The sequence below is a fragment of the Mauremys reevesii genome, linkage group 1, assembly GCF_016161935.1.
Source record: "Mauremys reevesii isolate NIE-2019 linkage group 1, ASM1616193v1, whole genome shotgun sequence".
NCBI lineage: Eukaryota > Metazoa > Chordata > Testudines > Geoemydidae > Mauremys > Mauremys reevesii.
Genome location: NC_052623.1, coordinates 321,110,768 through 321,136,893, shown reverse-complemented (window position 1 = coordinate 321,136,893; position 26,126 = coordinate 321,110,768). Strand labels below are relative to the sequence as shown.

The 26,126-nt window shown below is 40.4% G+C and overlaps 1 protein-coding gene across 1 annotated transcript in view; it reads left to right on the top strand.

The window, feature by feature from the left end:
- Nucleotides 1–26,126, top strand: part of GRM8 (glutamate metabotropic receptor 8) — a 485,373-nt gene that overhangs the window by 208,682 nt on the left and 250,565 nt on the right. Inside the window, exons 4-6 of the mRNA XM_039513552.1 lie at nucleotides 23,184–23,319; nucleotides 23,795–23,949; nucleotides 24,443–24,580. Of these exons, the coding sequence (XP_039369486.1) occupies nucleotides 23,184–23,319; nucleotides 23,795–23,949; nucleotides 24,443–24,580 (429 nt within the window). The remainder of the gene's footprint in view (nucleotides 1–23,183; nucleotides 23,320–23,794; nucleotides 23,950–24,442; nucleotides 24,581–26,126) is intronic.

The window sequence follows — 26,126 nt, the reverse complement described above, 5'->3', positions numbered from 1 at the left end:
GGTGAATCGAGACACCCCTCTGTTCCCCCCTCCTCCTTCCAGAGACTTTCCTGGGGAAGCACAGATCAAATCACAGAGGGAGAAAGATTCCTTTCACTTCCCTCTCCCTTCCCTGCTTTCTCTGCTTGGAGACAACCCTTGTCTCCACAGAGTGGCGCCTAGCTTCCTTCCCCTGAATCCACAGGTAAGGAACTTAACCAAGTCCTGAACCTAAAAGAGTTTATTGTTTATTTAAAAAAATACACAATCTCTATGAATCCAAGATAGACATTCATAGGGTCTAATCTTATTAATCCCTGGAGAAATTTCTCCCTTTTCCTCAGTACAAACAATACAGGCAAAATTACGAATAATCAATACAAACACACAGAATTGCAGACACAGGATTCTTATATGAAATTACCCCGTACTTCTAATACTCACTAGCTTGAATAGAAGAAATTAGTTCAGAAAGATGAGCAGGCTTGATTAAGCGTCTGGGCTGGTGTACTTCCAGACGGCTAAGAACACAGAACAAAGAACACAGAGACCCAAGTTCCCACTCTCTGGGATTTTCAAATTCTCTTCCCTGATTGGTCCTTTGGTCAGGTGTTTTACCAGGTCTGTGTTAACCCTTTACAGGTAGAACTTAACCCTTAACTAACTACTTATGACAGGGAGAGATGTCAAATTATTGTAACCAGCCGAGCAGCCTGGTAGTATGGATGGAGAATAGACTAGTCATCAGATGATGAGTATAAAACAGGTGAATAGCTGGTAAAAAGATCTACCTGGAGATTAGCTTCACAGTAAAATAGGCTTTTCTTTCAGCATGAATTACAGGAAAAATTGTGTTCATGAATTCACAGTGTTCACATTCTGTTCTAAAAGTAATTGTATACCTAGTGTTTGCAGGCTTTTCAGAGCCTTAGCTCATCTCTGGGTTCATTGTCTACAGAGCGTGGTGGTTCTGGTTAGCGGTTTATTAAATGCAGTAGAGCTACAGGAGTCTTTTTGGCCAATCACTGGTCACACCACGATTCTTTGCTGTTATACCACTGCTCTTCTCCAACTGCTGCCTTCCTTTCTTCCTACTCATAGATGTGCCTTCTAGCATAACATTTGCATGGAGGGAGCAGGGCACTTACACCTCTTCTGCCTGTCTCTGTAAGTTTAACAAATTAAAATCCATGCAAAAACAAAGACTGGAGACAATTTCAGAATTATGCCTCTACTGTATTAGTCAATTGTTCTTGTGCATTTAAAATACCTACCTATTGTAATTTCACAATAAAAATAATACCTTTGAGCTAAATTCTGCTTGTAGTTCCTCACATTCACCTGAGGTCACTGAATTGTTTTGGCAGGATTCCCCTAAGATCAGGTCTAAACCAACCACCGTCAGCATAGGCCCATAAACAGCAGTTTGGCCTCGCTGGGTAGAAACTCCTCTTCTTTCCTCCTTCCCTCTAAGCTGTCCTTCTAAGTCACCGCTTTTTACCTTTGCTATCTTCTTGGGGAGGTGTGCTGAGTCCACTCCTGTAACCTTGTGGGGCCAGATTGTCACCTCCTCAATATCTTCCTGGCTGGTAAGTGGCAAACTCTCCCCACATCTTCCTTCTTTGAGATTGGAGTCTGTGCTATGTAGAGTCACTGCCCCCTTGAGTGTATCTTGCTTTGAGTTACTCCAGACTTACATTGCTACATTTAAGAGTAGAAACTGAATGGCAGTTTTGTCTGAGTAAACACTGCTACATTCTATTGTGCACTTCTACAGTTTGGCCCAGATTCACAAAAGTACTTAGGCTCCTAACTTCCATTGATTTAGGATCTGCGTGTTATTGCTTTTCATCCAGGGATAGGGATGATTAAAACACTTCACTGGAAAACTTGATCTAAAGCCTTCTTTTTCTAAAATGGCACTTCATGGCTTAAAGCACACTACCATGTGTTACCTCCAGTCTACAAGCTCTCTCAAAGATATCATGCTTAGAGTTCCTGAACACTTCTCTGCTAACGCATTTGCCTCTAAGTCATGGAAATCACAATAGTGTTCCAAAAACACATTTCCTCATTCACCATATTTCAACTAGTGCCTCAGACTGTTAGGGCTTTATTAATTAAGTTAATCATTCATCACACAAGACACAATTAATTCTAATTAGTGGATCCACTCACTTCTAAACTTCTTCCCCAGGGATATTTTCCCTCCTCGTATTAAACATGTAAAGCTTGTCTACGCTGCCCCAGCAGTTCGGATTATGAGGGTGTGAATAGCAGTGTGTAACAAAATCTGCACTGTAACTTCCCTGTGTGACTGCTGTGGGTGGGAGCCAAAAGGTTCCCAGTTCATGTAATACTCTTCAAACGGGACTATATTAGTGCAAAAAGGAATCTTTTAATTTTTGCCCACAGAGTCCACACAGGGGAGTTACAGTGCAGCATTCTGGTGTGCACTGCTATTCACACCCCTGTAGTCCAAGCAGCAGGGCAGTGTGGACATAGGCCTTGTCTACGCTACGGGTGTAAGTCGACCTACATTACACAATGTGAATAATGTAGCTGGAGTTGGTGTATCTTAGGTCAATTTACTGCTGCATCTACACCACGCTGCGTCAACAGGAGATGCTCCCCCATCGACTTACCTTACACTTCTCAATCTGGTGGAGTACCGTAGTCGATGGGAAAGCAATCTGCAGTCGATTTAGTTCTAGTTAATCTTCACTAGGCCTGCAAAATCAACCCCCTGCAAAATCAAAATCAGCAGTGTTGATCCCTGGTAAGTGTAGACATGCCCATAGCCTTAGAGACCCCAAACCCGCTCACAAACTTTATTCTCCGAACCAAAACTCATAACAAAGCCATGCAGGCTTCTCTTAAAATTGCAGTGATGATGACGCCTGCTCCAATTTGATTATGTGTTTTAAATTATGATTAGGCTTCAGTAGAATTATTTCGGTGAAAGGGTACTGAATGCCTCCTTTACCCACTCAGTAACTCATTCCTCTCTTTTGCTGTTGTGTTACTGAAGAAGTATTGCTGTTTCTTAATATCATTAAATTCTCAGATAGTGCCTAGAAATATGAAGAAATGAAGCAATACATAAGGTTTAGTTTTATTCTCTTCATATGTTATAACTCACAATGGGAAGAAGTGGGCAGAGGAAAATTCACTAACACATTTAGATTCAATGGGTTATTACCCAAATTTTCAGCTCAGAAAGTATTGTAAACTGAAGTTCACACCTAGTGTTCACTCTTCAAAAAATTGGAAAGAGTTCAGAAAAGAGCTTAAAGAATGATCTAAAGGCTGGAAAACCTGGTTTACAGTGAGCAACTAAAGAAGCTTAATCTGTTGAGTTTATCCAAGAAAAAGTAAAGAGGTGATTTGATCACAGTCTACAAGTAACTATGAGGGGAATAGATTTCTGAGAGTAGATTGCTCTTTAATCTAGAAGAAAAAGGTATAATGAGAGCCAATGGTTGGAACCCTGAAGCTAGAAAAATTCAAGCTAGAAATAAAGAACATTTTCTTAACAGTGAGGGTTAACCATTGGAACATCTTATGTAGGAATGTGGTGGACTTTCTATCCCTTGAAGTTTTTATCATGGCTGCGTAATTTTGTAAAATATATGCTTATAACTCAAATAGAAGTTATGGGTTTGATGCAGAAATTATTGGGTGAGGCTTTTTGCCCTGTGCTATTTTATAGGACTGGTTGGAAAATAGAATTTCCATTGCACAGACAATTCTGACCTTACAGAAAAAAATTGTTCCAAATCAAAATGAAAAACTGACATTTCATAATTTTCTGTGAAATGAAAATTCCCCCAAAATGTCATTTGAGATACTTGAAATGTTTTATTTAGATAAAGTCAAATCATTTGATTCTGATAATGCCAAAATGTTTAGTTTTGATAGTTTTGAAACATAATATAATATGAAGCATATATAAATATATTAATATTTTAATAGAATATAAAAGTCTAAACACGACTCAAAATAATAAAGACAAATTGAAATTTTTTTAACTAAGTGAAACCTTTCAGCATTGTTAAAACAAAACAAGAAAGTCAAAATGATTTTTTTGCTATTTTCCATTGTCTTTTTTTTTAATCAGCACATTTTTATGAATGATTTCAGTATCAGTGAAACTGCATTTTCCAAGGAAAATTTCTGTCAAAAACGCTTCAACCAGCTCTAGTTATGCAGGAGGTCAGGTTATATGATCACAGTACTTCTATCTGGTCTTAAAATCTATGAATTTATTAAACTAAAAAGTGAACAGAGAACCACACTATGTTAGCACTGCTGGAGATAAATATGACATGCAAGAGCAATTAGGGCTTGATCCCGTCTGACAGTAACATCAATGAAAGCAGATTGGATCTTGGGTACAAGCCTGTAAGTGAACATACTAGGAATACTACTTGGAGAAAGCATATAATGGCAGCAGTTGGCCCCACATGAAATGTTTTACAGCAGACCTTGGAACTATGTGCAATTTGTCTTGTTGGTAACAGATTTCATTACAAATCAAATCAAATCTAGGGTTGTGAAAGGATTTTGCAATCACTTGTGGATTTTCTTTATGATTAGGTCTGATGATTTGGAGTCAAAATCATGCAAAGTTTTGTTGTTGTATGATTTTGACAGAAAACCAGATGAAACTGAGAGGTTTTTACTTTGAGTTTTGGAATGGCTTTTGAACTCCAAACGTAACTCAACAGTGCAAACACAAACCTATACTTATTGAAATGAAAGGAAATGTTTATGTGCACAAAACCAAACCATCCATTTTAACCCAATTCAAATATTGACATGAAGCATTTTAAACTGCATCAATCTTTGCTTGGACAATTTTTTAAATAACTTGCTGAGATTGAATTGCTTGGATAAGAACATACATAAAGAAAATCCTTGCCAGTTAGTAGCCTGGAAGATGGTAATGGGAAAAAGAGATTTCTTTTAAAATTCCTATTAAACCAATGATTTCTTTTAATTAGGGCTGTTAATCACGATTAATCGCACGATAAAAAAATTAATCGTGATTAATCACGCTGTTAAACAATAGTAGAATAACATTTATTTAAATATTTTTGGATTGTTTTCTACATTTTCAAATATATTGATTTCAATTACAACAAGAATACAACGTGTACAGTACTCATGTTATATTTATTTTTATCACAAATATTTGCACTGTAAAAAAACATAGGAAATACACCGCTACCTCGATATAACGCCACCCGATATAACATGAATTTGGATATAACGCGGTAAAGAGGTGCTCTGGGGGGGCGGGGCTGCGCACTCTGGTGGATCAGAGCAAGTTCAATATAACATGGTTTCACCTATAACGTGGTAAGATTTTTTGGCTCCCAAGGACAGCGTTATATTGAGTTAGAGGTGTAGTATTTTTTAATTCACCTAATACAAGTACTGCAGTGCAATCTCTTTATCATGAAAGTTGAACTTACAAATGTAGAATTATGTATAAAAAAGACCTGCATTCAAAAATAAAACAATGTAGAACTTTAGATACTACAAGTCTACTCAGTCCTTCTTCACCCAATCACTCAGGCAAACAAGTTTGGTTACAATTTGCAGAAGATAATGCTGCCCGCTTCTTGTTTACCATGTCATCTGAAAGTGAGAACAGGCATTTGCATGGCACTGTTGTAGTCAGCGTCGCAAGATACTTATGTGCCAGATGCGCTTAAGATTCATATGTCCCTTCAGAATGGAGAGAGGTAAATAGTGGTGTCCCCTAGGGATCTGTACTGGGCCCAGTCCTATTTAACATATTCATAAATGATCTGGAAAAAGGGGTAAACAGTGAGGTGGCAAAATTTGCAGATGACACAAAATTACTCAAGATAGTTAAGTCCCAGGCAGACTGCGAAGAGCTACAAAAGGATCTCACAAAACTGGGTGACAGGGCAACAAAATGGCAGATGAAATTTAATACTGATAAATGCAAAGTAATGCATGTTGAAAAACATAATCCTAACAATACATATACAATGATGGGGTCTAAATTAGCTGTGTCCACTCAAGAAAGAGATCTTGGAGTCATTGTGGATAGTTCTCTGAAATCATCCACTTAATGTGCAGTGGCAGTAAAAAAACCAAACAAACAGAATGTTGGGAATAATTAAGAAAGGGATAGATAATAAGAAAATATCATATTGCCTCAATATAAATCCATGGTATACCCACACCTTGAATACTGCATGCAGATGTGGTCGCCCCATCTCAAAAAAGATATATTGGAATAGGTTCAGAAAATGGTAACAAAAATGATTAGGGATATAGAACGGTTTCCGTATGAAGAGAGATTAATAAAACTGGGACTTTTCAGCTTGGAAAAGAGACGACTAAGGGGGGATATGATACAGGTCTATAAAATCATGAGTGGTATAGAGAAAGTAAATAAGGAAGTGTTATTTACTCCTTATAATACAAAAACAAGGGGCCCCCAAATGAAATTAATAGGTAGCAGGTTTAAAACAAACACAAGAAAGTATTTTTTCACGCAACGCACGGTCAACCTCTGGAACTCCTTTCCAGAGGGTGTTGTAAAGGCCAGTACTATAACAGGGTTCCAAAGGGAGCTAGATAGATTCATGGAAGATAGGTCCATCAATGGCTGTTAGCCAGGATGGGCAGGAATGGTGTCCCTAGCCTCTGTTTGCCAGAAGCTGGGATTTGGTGACAGGGCATGGATCAGTTGATGATAACCTGTCTGTTCATTCCCTTCGGGGTACCTGCCATTGGCCACTGTCAGAGGACAGGATACTGGGCTTGATGAACCTTTGGTCTGACCCAGCATGGCCATTCTTATCTTCATGCTTCAACCACCATTCCAGAGAGGCATCCATGCTGATGATGGATTCTGCTCGATAACGATGCAAAGCAGAGAGGACTGACGCATGTTCATTTTCATCATCTGAATCAGATGCCATCAGCAGAAGGCTGATTTTCTTTTTGGTGGTTTGGGTTCTGTAGTTTCTGCATCAGAGTGTTGCTCTTTTAAGACTTCTGAAAGCATGCTCCAAACCTCGTCCCTCTCAGATTTTAGAAGGCACTTCAGTTTCTTAAACCTTGGGTCGAGTGCTGTAGCTATTTTTAGAAATCTGACATTGGTATATTCTTTGCATTTTGTCAAATCTGCTGTGAAAGTGTTCTGAAAACAAAACATGTGCTGGGTCATCATCTGAGACTGCTATAACATGAAATATATGGAAGAATACAGGTAAAACAGAACAGGAGACATACAGTTCTCCTTCAAGGAGTTCAGTCACAAATTTAATTAACACATTTTTAACTGCATGGAAGTTTATCATCATTATCAGCATGGAAGCATGTTGTCTGGAATGGTGGCACATATGAATCTTTAGCGCATCTGGAATGTAAATACCTTGCAACACCGGCTACAAAAGTGCCATGCGAATGCCTGTTCTGACTTTCAGGTAACATTGTAAATAAGAAGCAAGCAGCAGTATCTCCCATAAATGTAAACAAACTTGTTTATCTTCGAGATTGGCTGAACAAGATGTAGGACTGAGTGGACTTGTAGGCTCTAAGGTTTTACATTGTTTTGTTTATGAGTGCAGTTACGTAACAAAAAAAATCTACGTTTCTAAGTTACACTTTCACGATAAGGAGATTGTACTACAGTACTTGTATGAGGTGAACTGAAAAATACTGTTACTTTTATCATTTTGACAGTGCAAATATTTGTAATAAAAATAATAATATAAAGTGAGCACTGTACACTTTGTATTCTGTGTTGTAATAGAAATGAATATATTTGAAAATGTAGAAAAAATCCAAAAATATTTAATAAATTTCAATTGGTATTCTATTGTTTAACAGTGTGATTAATCATGATTAATTTTTTTAATCGTGATTACTTTTTTTGAGTTAATCATGTGAGTTAACTGCAATTAATCGACAGCTCTACTTTTAATATTTCCCCATTAGTGACTCCAGCAATGCACACCTGAAGCCAGACAGAGACAGAGGGTCTGATCTTGCATTTTTTCATGCCAGAAATGACTGATTGAGAACTGGACACAGTGAGACAGAGGGGCCTTTTTTGCTGTATTTTAAACTCACTATAAGCAATGCATCTGTTACAGTCCTGCTATTTCGATAAGGGCAGAAGCAAGGCCATGGGTACTGAGCGCTCAGTGCTTGGAGTCCCTGGTGGTTATTACCTAAAGGAAGCCACAGGCTGTGAAAAACAGGCCAAACAGATCCAAAATAACAAGAAAGTTATTTTTGTTAAAAGCATCAGAAAAAACAGCTCTGGATGACTGAAAAAAATACAAAATACAACAGGCAATTTGAGGCCAATCTTTGACCATCACAACAGCAAGAGGAAGCATGCAGGGGAAGATGGGTCACCAGAGAGACATTGATAACACACAGTCTAGAGCCTTTAAGAAAGCAACACAGCCCTCATCTGTAACGGATTAAATATTAAAAATAAAACAAAAGGCGGGGGTGGAAATGAAACTTAAAAAAATGTTAAACCAAAGATTCCTGCAGGGGATGGATTAGCCTAGAGGAGGGAAGGAGTACATTTGTATAACTAAAGGCTTTGGGCAAACTCCAGCCATTTCCCAAGTAGAGGAAACCACATACAAACAGCTCTAGGAATGCTAGAAGCTTCTGTGTCAGGCCTGTGATACCAACTGCGCATGTTCTATCAGCCAGAGGCCTATCAAGCCCCACCAATCAGCTAGTGTGTATGCTGAGGAATGTACAGTAGCCAATGGAGGTGGTAAGATACTGACCCCTTTTTTACAAGGATATATTCGCCTTTTGCAACCTAGTCCCATGTCATGTGAGTAGGATCAGATAATAAGCAATAGTTTCAGAAATAAATGAAATCTTTGAGAAAATGGAGCACCTGCTCTGATCGCCTCTATACTTGGAGATGATGGATTTAAAAAACAACAACAACAACAATAACAACAAAAAAACAGGCTTGGAAATGATCTTTTTCCTCACCTGGACCATGTTCTCTGTAATACGTTAAATCAAAACCCTAGATCTGTACTCCCTGAAACTTCGGGAAAGTTTGGATACAGATCTGATTTTTATAATGTAGACACATCTCTTTTAATAATCATAAAGGTGTGGGGAGGGGGGGGAGAAGTGGAAAAGAAAGGGCCTGATCTTTACACAACTGAACAATGATTTAAATTAAGAATAAGATGTTTCATATATTTCCAAAGGCCTTATTTTGATCTGATTTGATGATACCAGGTTTGAGCCCAATACATTTTGCAAACCTTTTAAATTTAGGGGGATTAGAAATCCCTGCTGTCCACAACTTCCCTACCCCATAAAAAACAAACTAAACAAACACCATCCTTCCTGCTTTACTAAAAAATTACCAGTGTCCAATAAGAAAGTGGTACCACAAATAGTGTCATTGTCCCTTTATTTACACACTATATGCAAGAACAACATGTTCTCCAATTTCCAAATCTACTAGCAGTAGAAAGTGCCACTTATCCTGAGGAAGAGACATTCAGATCAGCTATTATGTCTACAAAAAACATGACTCATAAAAATTGCAACACATGAATAGCAATTGTAACTGAAAACGAATTGCAGTCAGAATCTATTGGCCACAGACCATGCCTGAGTTTGGCATAGCATCCTGTGTCCACTATAGTCCAACTATGTAGATATTTCAGACCCTGATTCATAGTTGTAGGGAAAATTCCATGCCCACAACCTTGCAACCCTTTGAAAAACGCATTTATTCAGTCTTTTGGCAGGTGATGTGATATTCAACCATTCATAAGTATTCTTACTACAGATGAGCTTTTCTCTCAGCCTCTCACTTCCAGGACTATAAAAGCTGGCTTTCATTTTCACAAATAGCAGTGAAGAGCCAAAGCAAGAATGAAAAATGTGTTGCTTTTTTTTGCAAACCTGCAAAAATGAGATTTTTCATTAGTTTCACTTATGGTGATAAAATCCCTTGAAGTTATTTCTCTTCCGGTGCGGAGGCGGATGATGGTCACACTTTTCAATACTGCTGCTGCAGAAACTTTTGCTATTCAAAATAAAAGAACAAAGAAAAACACTTCCCTTTTCTTCACGTTATATTAGAGCTTGATTCTGCTCACTGAAGTCAATGGCCAATTGTCTTCTATGGGAGCAAGGCTGAGCCTTTACTTTTTTCGCCTCCTTTCTTTAAATGTTAGGTTTAAAACTGGTTTTGCCTATTTTATATCTAGATAGATAGCTACAGCTATAGATATCTGGGTTTCTGGTTTCTTATTCACACCTATCAGAAATGTGGATGCTCTTTGATGACCACATGCAATTTAAGCAAATACATTTTTAAACATTTCCAATACCACCAAGCCATAAAATAGTTCAGAAAAGCTGATAAGTCATCCTTAAAAGACCATCTACTGAAATAATGAGAGAGAGTAATTGACACAAGCTTTGACCTCTCTGTTGTTGTTAGCCACGAGTAAGGGAGCTAATGGCTTCATGTACGTATTGAACACACTACCATTCAGCTATTAAAGATTTCTGCAAAAGAATACGTGCATTTTCACTAAACCCCAGTAACTTGATGTGGGTCTAAACATGCCCCCCTTTCTGGCTTTTAATAGATCACAACAAAATCTCATATCATCCATCAAAACACGATATGTTTTAGAATATTGGACACTGAGTGCTGCTTGAAGCTTTCAAAGCAAGGTATTATAAATTATTAAATGTTTTTCTTTCTATCATCTACATCAAAGAACATTGCCATGATGGACTGCAGAATCAGCTAATGTTGTAGCTGTCTGCTGGGGTATTGTGCAGGAATTTGTGGGAATGATAAGCTACAAGATTTTTGGTTTTACAAGAAGCAAAACACTGACGTTGAAAAATAAACCTGTGAACTTTAATCTTTAGTTTGTAAATTTATCCATCTAGACTTGAATAACTACAAATTTAAATTACAATAGAAAATGGTCAGGGTTAGCAAAGATAGATACAAGCAGCTGATTTTAAGCCAACTGGTTGCAACTTAAATGACCCTAAGACAATTCCTAAAGGTGCCGTGCCTTGGTAGCAGTGAAAGCAGGAGCATAGCTGCTGCTCTGAACTGTCACTTGCCCGCCCTCCTTCCAATATTCAAATTCTAAGCATCCACACTGTTCAAGATATGAACAGCTGCTTAAACTGAAGGCCTTCAACGTAGGGTGACCATATTTCCCTATGTTGAATGTGGGACACCTGGTAAAATTACTCATATTCAAGTGAGTTCAACAGCAATCAGTCAGAACTATGCAGTACAAACATTCAAATTAACATCAAGTTGACAGAGCCCCTGTTAAAAAGAAATACTGTGCAGCTGGATTCTTTTTATTTACCTTATCTTTAAGGCTCACACAGGGAGGGGTGACACACACATCCCTACCCCTCCCACGCATGGAGAGAGCTGACACACACACATTCCCGTACACCACGAGGGGTGACTGACTGACCTGACCCTCCCTGCCCTGTGCTCTCTGCCCTTCATGCCTTTTTGGGCCCCCAGGACAGACCCGCCTCTCTTGGTACCCAGCGTTGCTGAGGCAACATGTGGGTGGAGGGGAGCCACACAGGGTCACATGCTCCTCCTCCCCAGATTTCTGCCAGGGTTCACCCCAAAATGTGACCAGCAGCAGATTTTTAACACTATGTGGGAGGGAAGGGACAGGAGCTGCTGCCAGCCACAGGGGAGGAGGAGTGGGGGAAGGGATGACCTGGCCTGTATTTTTGCAGAGCTCATCTCTTCTTCTCCCGCCTCCTCCCCCACACCTGTGGCTGGAAGCAGCTTGTCCCTTCCTGCTCGCACAGCTAACACCTCCAGGCTGCTGCTGGCCACCGACCAAATGTCCTGATTTTATAGGGACAGTCCCAGATGTCCTGATTTTTCACACTTGCTGTCTGGTCACCCTACACCGACATAACCCAGCTGCCTCCTGTTCCTCAGCTACAGCCAGGAAGGGGTTAAGCCCTAAGGATGCATTGTGCACCAGGGCCCAGGGAACTGAACTGCAGGGGCTTCAGCGAACCTGGCCAGAGAGGTGGGTCAGGAGGGGAGGGTGCCTAGGGAACGGAGCATCCCCACTCTCCCTGAGGGAAGGACCCAGGAGTGGGTGGAGGAGGTGGGAGAAGAGGGTGCTAAGCTCCTGCCCTGGGGGCTGCTGTGGAGCCTGCGGGTTCGGGGTGTGAACAGACTGGAAATTGTTTCCCCCCTCGACCACTCCACCAGAGCTTAGCTGAGGGGTGGAGAGGCTTCCCTGTGCCAGTGCTGTGTGCGGGGTTTGGGCCAGGGGCAGCTCTAGGGATTTTGCCTCCCCAAGCATGGCAGGCAGGCTGCCTTCGGTGGTTTGCCTGCGGAGGGTCCGCTGGTCCCGCGGCGCTGGCAGAGCGCCTCCCATGGCTTGCCGCCCCAAGCATGCGCTTGGTGTGCTGGGGCCTGGAGCCGCCCCTGGGTTTGGCACTACAGGGCTTGGCTCCTCCTGGCCAGTGCCCTGGGCTGGAGGGTCTTTGGCACAGCCAGAGGCAGTGGGGAACGGAAGGAGCCTGCCAGCCAGGCTGTTTGTGAGCTGAGCGCTCCGCCTGGGGGCTTGTTCTCTGCACAGTGCTGGGAGTGAGATGCACCCCATCGGAGTGGGTGGGGGATATGGAGGAGCAGCAGGGCTCTGTGTGTGTGTGTGTGAAGGGGCAAAGCAGGGAGAGGACAGCACGAGGGGGAGAACGTAAAGGGCTGATGGGCGGGCTGCAGAGGCAACACATAACCGACTGCTGCCTGTCATCTGCCTGCACTCACCAGCCACCGCAGATCACAGCGCGCAGCCAGCGCCGGACGGAAATGGAACGGGGAGCAGGGTACTGCTGGCTGAGAGCCAACATGCAGCGGGGGCTGTGCTGACAGACCAGCAGGGGGGAGCGGTTGGCCCCAAGCACTGCATCTTTGCCCTGACATCAGCTTTGCACACTCACCCCCAGCGTCAACCACTGGACCCCACCACTCACCGCAGGTGGGCGAGTGGCTGGCAAGCAGGCATCTGTCCAGCAGCAGAACCCACCGGTACTGATGGGGAGGAAAGAGGGGTGGGGAGACAGAAAGTACAGGACAATTTGCCTGTTTTAAAGAAAAAGTCAGGGCACCTGCACGCAGGGCCGTCTCCAAGCACCAACGAAGAAAGCACGTGCCTGGGGTGGCACATGCTAAGGGGCGGCATTCCATCTATTTTTGGGGTGGCACAGTCTGGGCGGCATTTTTTTTTGCTTCGGCGGTTTGGGCGGCAGTCCAAGTGGCTTCTTCTTTTTTTTTTTTTGCTTGGGGCGGCAAAAATGGTAGAGCCGGCCCTGCCTGCAGGAGGGCTTAGATAGGGGACTGTCCCTTTAAAAAAAAAAGAGACTTCTGGTCTCCCTACTTCAAGGGCCCACGCAGTCCAAGATAATTGCATAGGGTAACACTGAGCCTTGCCATAACAGCTCGAGTGTTCCTGCAGGCCTGACCCTGTTTGACCTAAAAATTAGGTACATGTGTAATTTTGCAGGGAAGTGGATTTGGTCCATTTCCTCACATCTGAAGGGCTGTACTTAGAACCTGTAGAAAAATAATTGTATATATTAAAATTATGGTTTTTTTAAACAGAAATTAAGGCAAACCTCTGCCCAATAATATAACCCCCAAGAGCAATTTGGCCTCTATTGTGAAAGCAAACCACCACAGCTGCCACTAAGCACTGATCTTAGGCCTGGTCTACACTAAGCATTTAAACCGGTTTTAGGAGCATAAAACCGATTTAACGCTGCACCCGTCCACACCAAGAGGCCCTTTATATCGATATAAAGGGCTCTTTAAACCGGTTTCTGTACTCCTCTCTAACGAGAGGAGTAGCGCTAGTATCGGAATTGCCGTATCGGATTAGGGTTAGTGTGGCCACAAATCGACGGTATTGGCCTCCGGGCGGTATCCCACAGTGCACCACTAACCGCTCTGGACCGCAATCTGAACTCGGATGCAGTGGTCAGGTAGACAGGAAAAGCCCCGCGAACTTTTGAATATTTCCTGTTTGCCCAGCGTGGAGCTCCGATCAGCACGGGTGGTGATGCAGTCCGAAATCAAAATAAAAAAAGAGCTCCAGCGTGGACCATGCGGATGTGATCGCAGTAAGGGCAGGCAAATCCATTCTATCAGCGCTCCATTATAGAAGACGAAATTCAGAATCATTTTTAAAAATTCTCCAGACAGATGCCATAGCAGGGACTCAGCGCACTGCAGCGTTACAAGCGTAACGGAAAGCCAAAGAAGCAAATGGACGCTCATGGACTGGAGGACTCAAGCTATCCCACAGTTCCTGCAGTCTCCGAAAAGCATTTGCATTCTTGGCTGAGCTCCAAGTGCCTCTAGGGTCAAACAAACAGTGTCCATGGTGGTTCAGGGCATAGCTCGGCAATGTACACCCCCCCACCCACCCCAGAAGTAAAAGGGAAAAAATCCTCTCGTGACTATTTAACATGTCACCCTATCTTTACTGAATGCTGCAGATAGACACAATGCTGCAGCAGTCAACACCAACATCCTTGCTCCCACCTCCCCCGCTATGGGTGGCTGATGGTGCAATATGACTGGTATCCGTCCTCATCATCATGAGCTTTTTGGCACGTGGTGCAGTGCAAAAGGACTGGTAACCATGCCGACTAGCATCTGTCAGGTCCCCCAATGTCATGTGCACCTAATTTTTCATGGTAGATAGTGCAGTATGGTTGATAACCGTCTTCATCATAGCAACAGGGGGCTGAGCTTCATCAGCCCCCACCCTTCATGTGTAAAGAAAAGATTCAATTGCCCCTGGACTAGCAGCAGGATGCTGGGCTCCTCTCCTCCACACTCCTTAATGTCCTGTCTGGACTATCATAGCAGCTGGAGGCTGCCTTCCACTCATTTATCACTAACAAGTCACTGTGTCTTATTCCTGCATTCTTTATTACTTCATCACACAAGTGGGGGAACACTGCTATGGTAGCCCAGGAAGGCTGTGGGAAGAACAGAATCAACAGGTGGGGTTGTTGCAGGAGCACCCCCTGTGAATAGCTTACAGCTCATCATTCCTGCAGGATCTGACACAGAGCAGCTGTGCTCTCTGGTTCTATGATACAGTGGTTCTCTAGTACACTTGCCCATATTCTAGGCAGGACTGATTCTATTTTTTGATACCATAAAGGAGGGATTGACTCAGGGAGTCATTCCCAATTTTGGCTTTTGGCCCCTGGCTAAGAGCAGCCAGGGGCACTTATGACAGCAACAGATGGCGCAGTGCAAAAGGACTGGTAACCATGATCATCTTTTTACCAATTTATGGATTGGTAGATGGTGCAGTATGGTTGGTAACCATCTCTGCTGTCATGCAAAAGCAAAAGCATGCTGCTGTGTAGCGCTGCTGAATCGCCTCTGTCAGCGGCATGTAGCACACATACGGTGACAGTCACAAAAGGCAAAACAGGCTCCATGATTGCCATGCTATGGCATCTGCCAGGGCAATCCAGGGGAAAAAGCCTCGAAATGCTTGTCTGCCGTTGCTTTCCCGGAGGAAGGAGTGACTGACAACATTTACCCAGAACCACCCGCGACAATGATTTTTGCCCCATCAGGCACTGGGATCTCAACCCGGAAATAAGGCTGCGGGAACTGTGGGATAGCTAGGGAATAGCTACCCACAGTGCAACGCTCCAGAAATCGACGCTAGCCTCGGACCGCGGACGCACACCACCGAATTAATGTGCTTAGTGTGGCCGCGCGCACTCGATTTTATAAAATCTGTTTTACAAAACCGGTTTATGCAAATTCGGAATAGTCCCGTAGTGTAGACATACCTTAGGCTTGCATACCTCACCAGCAAATCAATTCTCAATCCAGGTTGTTCTATCCAGGACTCAGAACATCTGGGTTCAGTTCCTGGCTCTGCTGTGGACTTCTTGTCTGACTGTGGGAGAGTCATTTAATCTCTGTGTCACAATTCCTCATTTGGATATTGGGGATGATAATCTTTCATTTCTCCTATCTTTTTTTAGTCTCTGTAAATCACCATCCTGCTACCTCTCTGCGGGCATATTCTGTGCCTACATGCAATCCTATTGACTTCATTTTGCCCCAAATCTTCACCATTCAGTGAAGTCTAGTGAAAAGCCTTCAGCATAAGGGACCAGTTGTCTTAGAAAATGATGCCTGGCTGAAGCCTATTCTGAGTCCCTGCTGCCAGTTCCCCTATTTGGAACAAAGACTTTGGAATTTGACTTTATATATTTATGAAGAGTTACCTGGAGACTATCCATACATATGTATTAAGAATTTATTCGCTTCTTTTGCCTACTGCTATGCAGATTCTATAATCTTTAAATTATTTTAGAAATAAAAAGGAGTAACTGAGAGCAATTGAGGGCAAAGGATGGCCATACAAGGGCAGGACTGCCCTTACTAATGCTTCTGTTATTTTCTAGAGAGTCTGTACGAAACAATATGGATTACTCCAAAGCTGTTGTGAAAAAACTGTGTGCCATAAGTGATGATTGAGGGATGAGACAAATGCCTCTCTTTTCTGAGAAACGAAGTTATGTCAAAGCAAGTACAGACCTTGATCTATGCTTTTTCATTTTTACAGTGTTACTGTTGACTGTATAAATGAGAAAACAAAATAGTTAAAAAAGCTAAGTAGTTCTGAGCTGCGTGGTTGTGGTCCCAAAACTGACTAAACTTGAACTTCAGGACTATATTCTGCCACCCTACCTGGAGCAATAGTTTACTCCCATTGATCTCAATGCTGTTGGTCTAAAGCATGCAGTGCTTAGGTACTGCTCAGACTGGTAGAATTAGGGTGACCAGATGTCCCGATTTTATAGGGACAGTCCCAATTTTGGGGTCTTTTTCTTATATAGGCTCCCATTACCCCCCATCCCCGTCCTGATTTTTCACATTTGCTGTCTGGTCACCCTAGGTAGAATGTGTCTCTTAGTTAGCCATTCAGCTTGTTCCTTGTGTCCTGTTTATTTTTGGAGTCACAAGTGTACTACAGTGTCTGCTATTATTTTCTAAATACCCATTTAGTATCACTTCCACCAACATCCACTTCTACTAGCTTGAATATTTGTTTACAGTGAGAACTCCACCTTGTGAATTGTCCATGAGAGGTAAAATAAGTATTTAACACAACATAAGATTAACCTGACATAAGCATTGTACTACCATTTTATCAGAGTTTTGCCCTTGTTATAGAAACACAAAGGAAGGCAAAAGCTATTGATCCCAAGTACTGGTGTTATCTTCTAAATCTACAGTACTCAGTATCTCACGAACATGCATTGCCAGCTTGATATCTTGTTTCCCACAGCGGTTATACATAGCGCCTGTAAACTGGCCAAGTCTGGCACTGAACAATTTGTTTAGGACATGATTTCTAATCACAACAAACAAAACAACTGAACAATGCATTGTCTGTAAAACCAGGTCTAACTGTATCCTGTGTTTAAAAGCACACAGATGATTAGCTGTTAAGTGAAAGACAAAACCAGACAGTAATTATCACTTACATAGCACTGTTCAAACATTAACCTGCTATAATCTTCACATAATCTGGTCAGAAATTCTCCAATACAACAGTTTCTTCAAAAAGTGCCAATTCATTGAACCCAAAATGTTTTCAAATAATTTGGGCTCAACAGTCCCTGAGAGGATCCCTGCCTGGTTCCCTGCCATTTCCCCTGGCAGGCTTCTGGACAGACCCGGCTTCTAGAGTCCTTGGTTCCAGGGCAGACCCCTGCCCGTAGTTGAGGCTCACAGGGCTTCTGGGCTTGGGAGATTCTCAGGCTTGCTGGCTCCTTAGACTGCCTGAGTCTCTAGGCTTCCAGACTTCCTAGACTGCCAGACTGGGGAGCCAGCTGGCCACTGTTGGTAGGGCTGGAATCCCTGGTAGCTGCTGAGTGAAATTGACATGATTCTTGTCAGTTTCACAGCTGCCCACCTCTCAGGAACAGCTTCTGCCAGAGATCATGGGGAGTATATTTTGTTTCAGAACCCCCTTTTTTTGGTGTTTCTGAAGTGAACTTTTTTAGAATCTCCATTTTGCAGGAAATTTCAAATTTGCAATAAATAAAGAAATTAAATTAAATTGCTGAAACCAAAAAGTCAATTTCCTGTGAACTGGAAATTCGGAGTTTCAGTCAGCTCTACTCACAACAACCTCTCTGGGTAGTTAAGTATTAACCCCCTTTTACAGATGGGGAAACTGAGAAAGAGAGAGTACATGGGTGGATAGAGGCATCTCTTCTCTCTCTTCAAGGGAGCACAGGGACTGCTCCTTCTCATACTTCCATGGAGGCACATAATGCACCAAGGATGAGTCATGATTTCTGCTGTACAAACTGTGTGCATCTGTATAGGTCTATCAGTGCAACCTATATAAAGCCCTTTTGTATAGCAATTTCATTGATCATTTTTAACAACACTGGTTTTAAAATCAGAAGTGGATTAGACGACGGGAAATGTCCATGTATTAGATGTTGGGTTTACTGCTCTTTATTGAGAAATGGAATATTCTGAACGTAGTATGTATTGTTTGTTTATTATATATTAATATTATGAAAGGAGAGAGAGATCAGTAGTAATGTATTAGCAAATTTTGGGCTCCAGCTGAACTGTGGTTTGTATCCAGGGCCCTGGTTCTACAAACACTTACACAGTTGCATAACTTCAAAGACCCAAGCCGTCCTATGGGCTTTAATTTACCACTCATGGGAGTACAAGTCAAGCACATGTGCAAATGATTGCGGGATAGAGGACTAGATTTGAAAATATGTGTGAACACATTTACTGCTAGAACTGGGTAAAATTTATTGCCTGAGATTTTTTGTTGACAAAAATATGTCTGGAGACACCAAAATGTTTTGCAGATTTGAGTTGGTTTTGCTGAATTGTTAATTTTGGGGAAAAGACAAATTCCAAACAGCCAGAATAGTTTGTTTCAGCATATTTGAAATGAAACCCTTCAATTTTTCAGTTCAAATAGACTTTTCATTTCTAAATTTCCTACAATGTATATAGTATACATATAATATACCCTAACCATGCTCAAAATCCAATTTAAAAGATCCCAAACAATTTTTAAATATTTTGAGTCTCAGAAAATTTTGAGAATTTTTTTTTGATTTGACCTGAAACAGTTTTTTCCAGAATTGCCAGCAAACCCAAATCTGTTATGCACCGAGCTGTATTTACAGCCAACTACAAGAGGCATCACAGTATATCAAGAGGCATCACAGTTTTGTTCTAAGAAAACCATTACCAAGGCCATATTGTAAATCATATTTGTCATAGTATGTTGTAAATTTAATTAAAATATAACTCCATCTCTCTCTAGAAGAGTGAGAATTTCTGTGCAGGAGGAATTCTTGGGTAAAGAGAGTGCTTAAACATAAGGATATATAAGTAATCAGCCTGTGTCAGAAAGAAACATGATTTGTATGCCTTGTATAAAGGCCTCTTCCTGAGTATGGCAGGCAGTAATTGTAACTGTTCAGATTTTCTTCACAAATGCTTTTAATAAATACAAGATGGGAAGATAAGTCATTGGTTTAGACGTTTTAGGTAGTAGCTATGTAACTCACAATAGTTATCAAATAGGAGAGGAAGGCCCAGATCCACAAGGGTATTTAGGCTTCAACTGAAATTAATGGAAGAGAGGTACCTAACTAGCTTTATGGATCTGGGCTTGTAAGTGACCAAGTTGCTGACATGCTCATAAGAGCTATTATCATTCACTGACCATACTGATAGTTCTCACAGACTGTAGTTTGGCATTTCTTTATTAAGTTATGAGTCCTGAACTGAGAACCTCTAGGGTGGTTCCATTGACTTCACTGGGGCTCTCCTTGGATTCCCCTGTGCGGTTCTCATTGCAGGATTGAGTCATAAATATGCATGTCTGAAATGACTCCTTGTGCTAGTTAGATAATTTGCTCCTTCAGTTTTTTCCTCAACAATAGCAGAAACCAGTTTAGAATCTGATCTTAAAGGGGGTGAGCACCTGCAACTCAATTTCAGAGTCTAGTTTCTGTCTGGCAGCTGTTGGTTAGGAAAAACTAAGAGACTTGTGAATTTTAATGATTGCAGTTTGAATTCTTGTCTATGGCACATGCAGGCCTGAGTAGGCATTCTTTTAGCTTTCTGAGCATGTGCTTATCTAAGTCTAAGGAAATCAAATAAGTAAACTTCCATTTGACATCAGTAGGACTTGTGGACACTCAGTGCAGACTGCCTTAAATGAAATCACCCCAGGAGTCTGGCAATATGTCCATTAACAGATTGATATTTTCAAATGTTCATAATTAAAGGATACTAAAAACATAACAAAACATAAGAAACACATAAAAATACTACACTGATCTAATGTTGTTTTGGACTTGAATGAAGGAAGTGTAGATATTTGCATTTTAGGATCAAATCTGCAGTACCTATACACAATTGGGTGTCACCTTAATGTTGTTCTGTTATGCTTTAGGAAGTGGAGATTTGATCATTAACTGTAAATTGATATGCTATTACTTGTTTGTCACAATAGTATAAGTAATAAATATATATGGATATACACAAAATGTTTTATATGTCAGAAGATAGCTTGCAGAAATCATTATAAATGTAACAATAAGGCTGAAGTGCATTTTGTTTTGTTCCTAATAGACTTCAGTGTAGAGATGTTAAGTTGCACAGTGCAGTCATGACTGAATTTAATGCTATAATGATGAAAAGGTGTTTTTGCTACACCATTTGGACTCCAGGAAAATAACTTTTCAGCTACTGTAGTTTTTCATTCCTTGATATCCATTCCATGTAGATGGCAATATGCAGTATATAATATATATGCATTTGTAATGTTTGGGTTGCATTTCATGTAGAGAGAATGTTTTTTTCCTAAGAGCCACTGCATGAGTAGAAAGGGTTCAAAATTATACTCAAGAAATTTATGAGGTAACAAATTATTATTATTTTATGTCATTTTTCATTCCCATGCCTGGATGACTTTGGCTACTGTTGAGAGCTTAATGTTGTTTTTCAAGCCTTTACTTTTTTAAAACCAGAGAACTCGTATTACTTAAATGACAAACATTTACAGTACATCTGTTCAGTATTTCTTTTAGCATTCATTGTCAGGTGTGTAAATCTGTTAACTCAGAAATATCTTAGAATGAGGGATTATTTTCTGATTGTATGTTAGAATAGGTTAGTTTATTTTTAGAAATATTGGCCAAACATTTTCATAGCATCTTGTCATTTATGTCACCACTGGATCATCATAAATACCTGGTAGATATTAGGATCACCTAATATTTGTTCTCACTTCTTGTTACTGACAAAATAGCAGTCTTTTGTGGAGACCCTGGTTATTAATACAGCTATGAGAGAAAAAATTGTTGCCAGCAAAAATGGTAACATCCCACTGGAAACAAATGTAATAATTTACAGTTTATTCTATCTTTACCCTCTTTACAGAAGGAAAACAAAAACAACCCCCCAAACCTATTTCCAACACAAACATTGTTTTTGCAGCAAAATGGAAGGTGTTTTCACATGCAAAAATGTGTTTTTGTTTTAATGTGAAATAGCAAAACACCATGTTTTACTTTCAACTTTTCTCTTTCACCAAACTGGTGAGATTATGATTGTTGTCAAAAAGAAGTCCATGACCAGTGATGAAAAAGGTGACATTTTTGTCCTTGACCAAATCCACTGATTTTCATAAGAACTTTAAAAAAAATCATCATTTTTATTCATGACAATTGATAGTTTCATACTGTTTGATACTGTGTTAGCTGCTAGTGACTTGCTTAAATCCTGACCCGGCACTGTGATCTACCTGAGTGGAGAATAGTTGAGGTCAATGGGATTGTGCATAGTATAGTGGTAAGTGGTCCAAATACAAATCTGGATCCTATATTTGAGCAAAAACACCAGGTTATAACCAATTTTTAAGGTTTAAAAATTATTCTTTAAAACTCCCTAACATGAGAAAACCTTAGCTGTCACTGTTGGGATCTTGCACTTCTTCAGTTTCCGTTGCTCCTGGGCTGTATCACCTTCACAATGAGGTATTTCAGAAGATCTAGGACTGGAGTGAAGGCTGATCTTAAGGAAAAAGTAATTACGGTAAATAATATTTTAAAAAACCCAACAAATATATAAGGGCTGAAAACCCTGAGGTACAATGATTTGGTGCCCTTCCTGACTAAGTGTGCCATAAGAGAGGCTCTCAGTGAATTTCTTGCCTAGTATTCTCAAAATGTATATAACCATGGTGTCTTAAAATTCCACCTGTGCTGCAGAGAGCTTCTAAAACTGCAGGATTTATTCCACTGGATAACATTGACTTTAAGGATCCTTTCCTGCAGAACAGTTAAAATGTAAAGGTTCTAATTAGCTCCAATTCCTGCTTCTGTCAGGGAAAAAAACATAAATATTGCCTCTAAGTTTGTGTTTATTCAGCAATTAGTAAATTAGACTTTTCATTGACAACCCAGATGGCTAAATGATTGACAACTTAATTAAAAATGCTGTAATAGCAATTGGAAAAATTCAGTGTATGAAAGGATTACAAGTTTGCTATCTCATTCCTCTAACCACAATATTTACTATTAATCATTGTCCTGCTTACCCACCCCTGGAAAAGAAGTTCTGAATGCAGGGTAACTGTCAACCCACAGGTATTTTTCTAGGCTAAATGTAATCCTGTGACAAAATGATGAGCCAGATTCTCAAGAGGTGTAAATCACTGCTATGCCGATTTACCCCAGTTGAGGATCTGGCCTGATATGTTCTTTAAAGTTTTGGATACAGTGAATGACAAACACATAGGTAACTTGCACTAGGTGTCATCATGTTTAAGCTTTGAGTTGCATGTAATCATTGCTGATTTTTGCAAGTGGTTAGAAGAGTTAGACACTCCCTCTGGACATGATAGTTTTTTTTGACTGAACTGTCTCCTCCAATCAAACTGGTATCTTGTTTTCCTTGTCTGTTTTGCCATGGGTTTATTAAGTTAAGTATTAATAAACAGTTCAGAGTTTCACCTCAATTAATTAGTTTTGCTTTTTTGTGTGTGTGTGTGTGTGCGTGTATGCAGGTGGCGTTTGCATCGCTCAGTCACTAAAAATCCCCCGTGAACCAAGACTGGGAGAATTTGACAAGATCATCAGGCGCTTGTTGGAAACTCCTAATGCTCGAGCAGTGATCATGTTTGCAAACGAGGATGATATTAGGTGCTTGTTTTCTTAATTTTTTGTGTTGAAGTAGTCACCTCTTTGCAGAAAGTCCCTTTCTGGGAGCCCGTGTCTGATTTCCTAAGAGATTTCAGATTTCAATCTAATGTAAGGTTGCCATTATGCGGTATGCTATGCCACTGCTCCACTGAGACCCCAAAACTTCTTAGTTACTAAGAATGAAGATGCTGTATATTGTAACTTGAGGACTGAAAGAGATAAAACAAATAAGAATGATAGACAGAATAATATGTTTAAGGGTAAGGATGAGGCAAATTAATATTTACAGTACAGTAGCTTGAGTGCTGAACTCTGTGTCTTTTGAGAAATATGCTTTACACTGTCAGAACAATTGACTAATTGGTTAAAGACAGGCTATTTATGTATAGCCAGAACCAATGCTGCAGGGGGACTCTAGTCAGTAACATTTCTTGGTAAATGCGTTGTATCTAATTAGTTGTTTGTTTATTTGCAGGCGAATATTAGAAGCAGCCAAAAAAACTAATCAAACTGGACATTTTCTTTGGATTGGCTCAGATAGTTGGGGGTCAAAAATTTCACCTGTTTACCAACAGGAAGAGATTGCAGAAGGAGCAGTCACCATTCTGCCCAAAAGAGCTTCTATCGATGGTAAGAACTTATAGTAATGACACAAAAGACACACTTATATTTAGTTGATGAGAATCTCCCATTTACTTCATGGGGTATTGAATGCAATGCAGACCTCCATGGGAATTGAGGGCACTTGGCACCTTGCAAGATTGGGCCTTTACCGTACATTGATGTTGAATTGGAGAGTTTATTGACCACCTGCATTGCATTTTCTTCAGCTATAGTATTTCACAGCAGCATTATCGATTTGGTTTCATCAAATAATTGCTATAGCAGTTTCAAGAACATTTTTTCTAAAACAAATATTAATAGCAAATGTAGTTATTTTTATTTCCCAAATACCACTTCATTCTTTTAAAAATCTGTATTCAGGTTGTTTATATGACTATGCAATGCAGATATGCATTGCATTCTTTTCATGGAATCCAAACAAATCCACCAAAAACTTATAAATATATTCTTCTGCATCCTGTGTCATATTTTTATGGTTTTTTATTTTTTTTATTTTTAGGATTCGATAGATATTTTCGGAGCCGTACCCTTGCTAATAATCGAAGAAATGTGTGGTTTGCAGAATTTTGGGAGGAGAATTTTGGATGCAAGTTAGGATCACATGGAAAAAGAAACAGCAATATCAAGAAATGCACAGGTAACACACTAGAATAAAATATTTTCTTCAAATTCTTTGTAATGCATTACAAGAAAGACTGGTAAGAAACTTGCTTGGTCCCTTGAGTGGTTGCTTAAGACAAATTTCATTGTATTCTTATACCAATCTCATTCCACCTTGAAATATAAATTCTAATACCTTCTTGTCTATACTGGAGTGTGCAAACTTTTATTAGGATGTCACTTTAGTCACATGTTTGTTAGCCAGCCTTATAGCATGTCTCACTTTAAGAGAGCACCATATCTTTTACCCTGTGGAACTTACAAGATTTGAAGGGAGCACCAGCAGTGATTGCTACACCTGCAAAGAAAATGTGATGAGTTTCAGCAAAGTCAAAAGGCAAAAGGAGGCCTGTTGGGGAGCAAAAGGGGGTATTTAATTTATCCACATCTAAAAATGGTTCAGGTTTGGGTAAATATTTGGACTGAAGTTCAGACTGGGTCTTATTTTTCACTGAAGTACTGTTTCAAACTATATATATATATATATATATGCTCTTAATGAAAATGAAGACAAAACTGATGTTCTTTTTGCGCTTGACACATGTAAGCTATGAGTGAGATTACTTGTCTTCTTTACTCTTGGTCAGATCCTGAAGTCCTTACTCAGTTTATATACTGTGTTTAAGGACTAAGAACTGAATAAAGAGCTCCCTGTGGGAAGGAAATGGTCATTCTTTGATATATTCTTGTGAACACTGCACAAAAAGCTTGATACATCTAGTGCATGGTTCTAATTTTAACCAGGGACTGTTAGCTCAGGTGTCCCAGCTCATCACATTTATGAATTTGAAGCACCACGAGTTGGTCTCTGGGATGCACAGGATACAGGCTATACATGTCTTTATAAATCAAAATCAACACTTTCAGTGTTGGAAACAAATTGGGAGCCAGCGCAGTTTATGGAGCACAATTGTAATGTGCTCCATGTGTAAATTATTGCTACGGAACCTCACATTCTGTATTCTAACAGAAAAAGTGAGAGCTTCTTTGTTAACAAAAGGTGGAATGAAGTACTCTTGGACACCAATATTGTCTGCGCATCCTGAAACAGACAAAGATCTAACAGGGCCCCTAGACTATGAACATTTTTAGTTATAACTCTTGGTTATACATATGAAGGGGCAGACATCTCCTCTTTAGCCAGACACTGGGAATGCTGAATGACCCGTCCATCTGGATCTGATGAATCATAGAACAGCTTCTTGGTGGCACTGCAGCCCACACTATTTCATTCTCTCATTATGGCCTCCCATGCACAATGCAAAAAAAGTATGACAGACTAGAATCTTGTGTTACCCCCCATAAGAGAGCCATTGAGGCAATGAATCATAGCACATTACTATATTCTAGGTCCTCTCAGAGACTAAAGAATAAAGTGCCTGAAGCATGACTTCATCTAGGCCTTTTCAGGTCCAGAGATGTGTTAACAATACTTCATGGTCAAGTGTGTTCTGATACAATGGTGGTAAACGTTAAATCAGTAAAAACAGAGAATGTCCTAAACCAAGTTTTATTTTAGAATC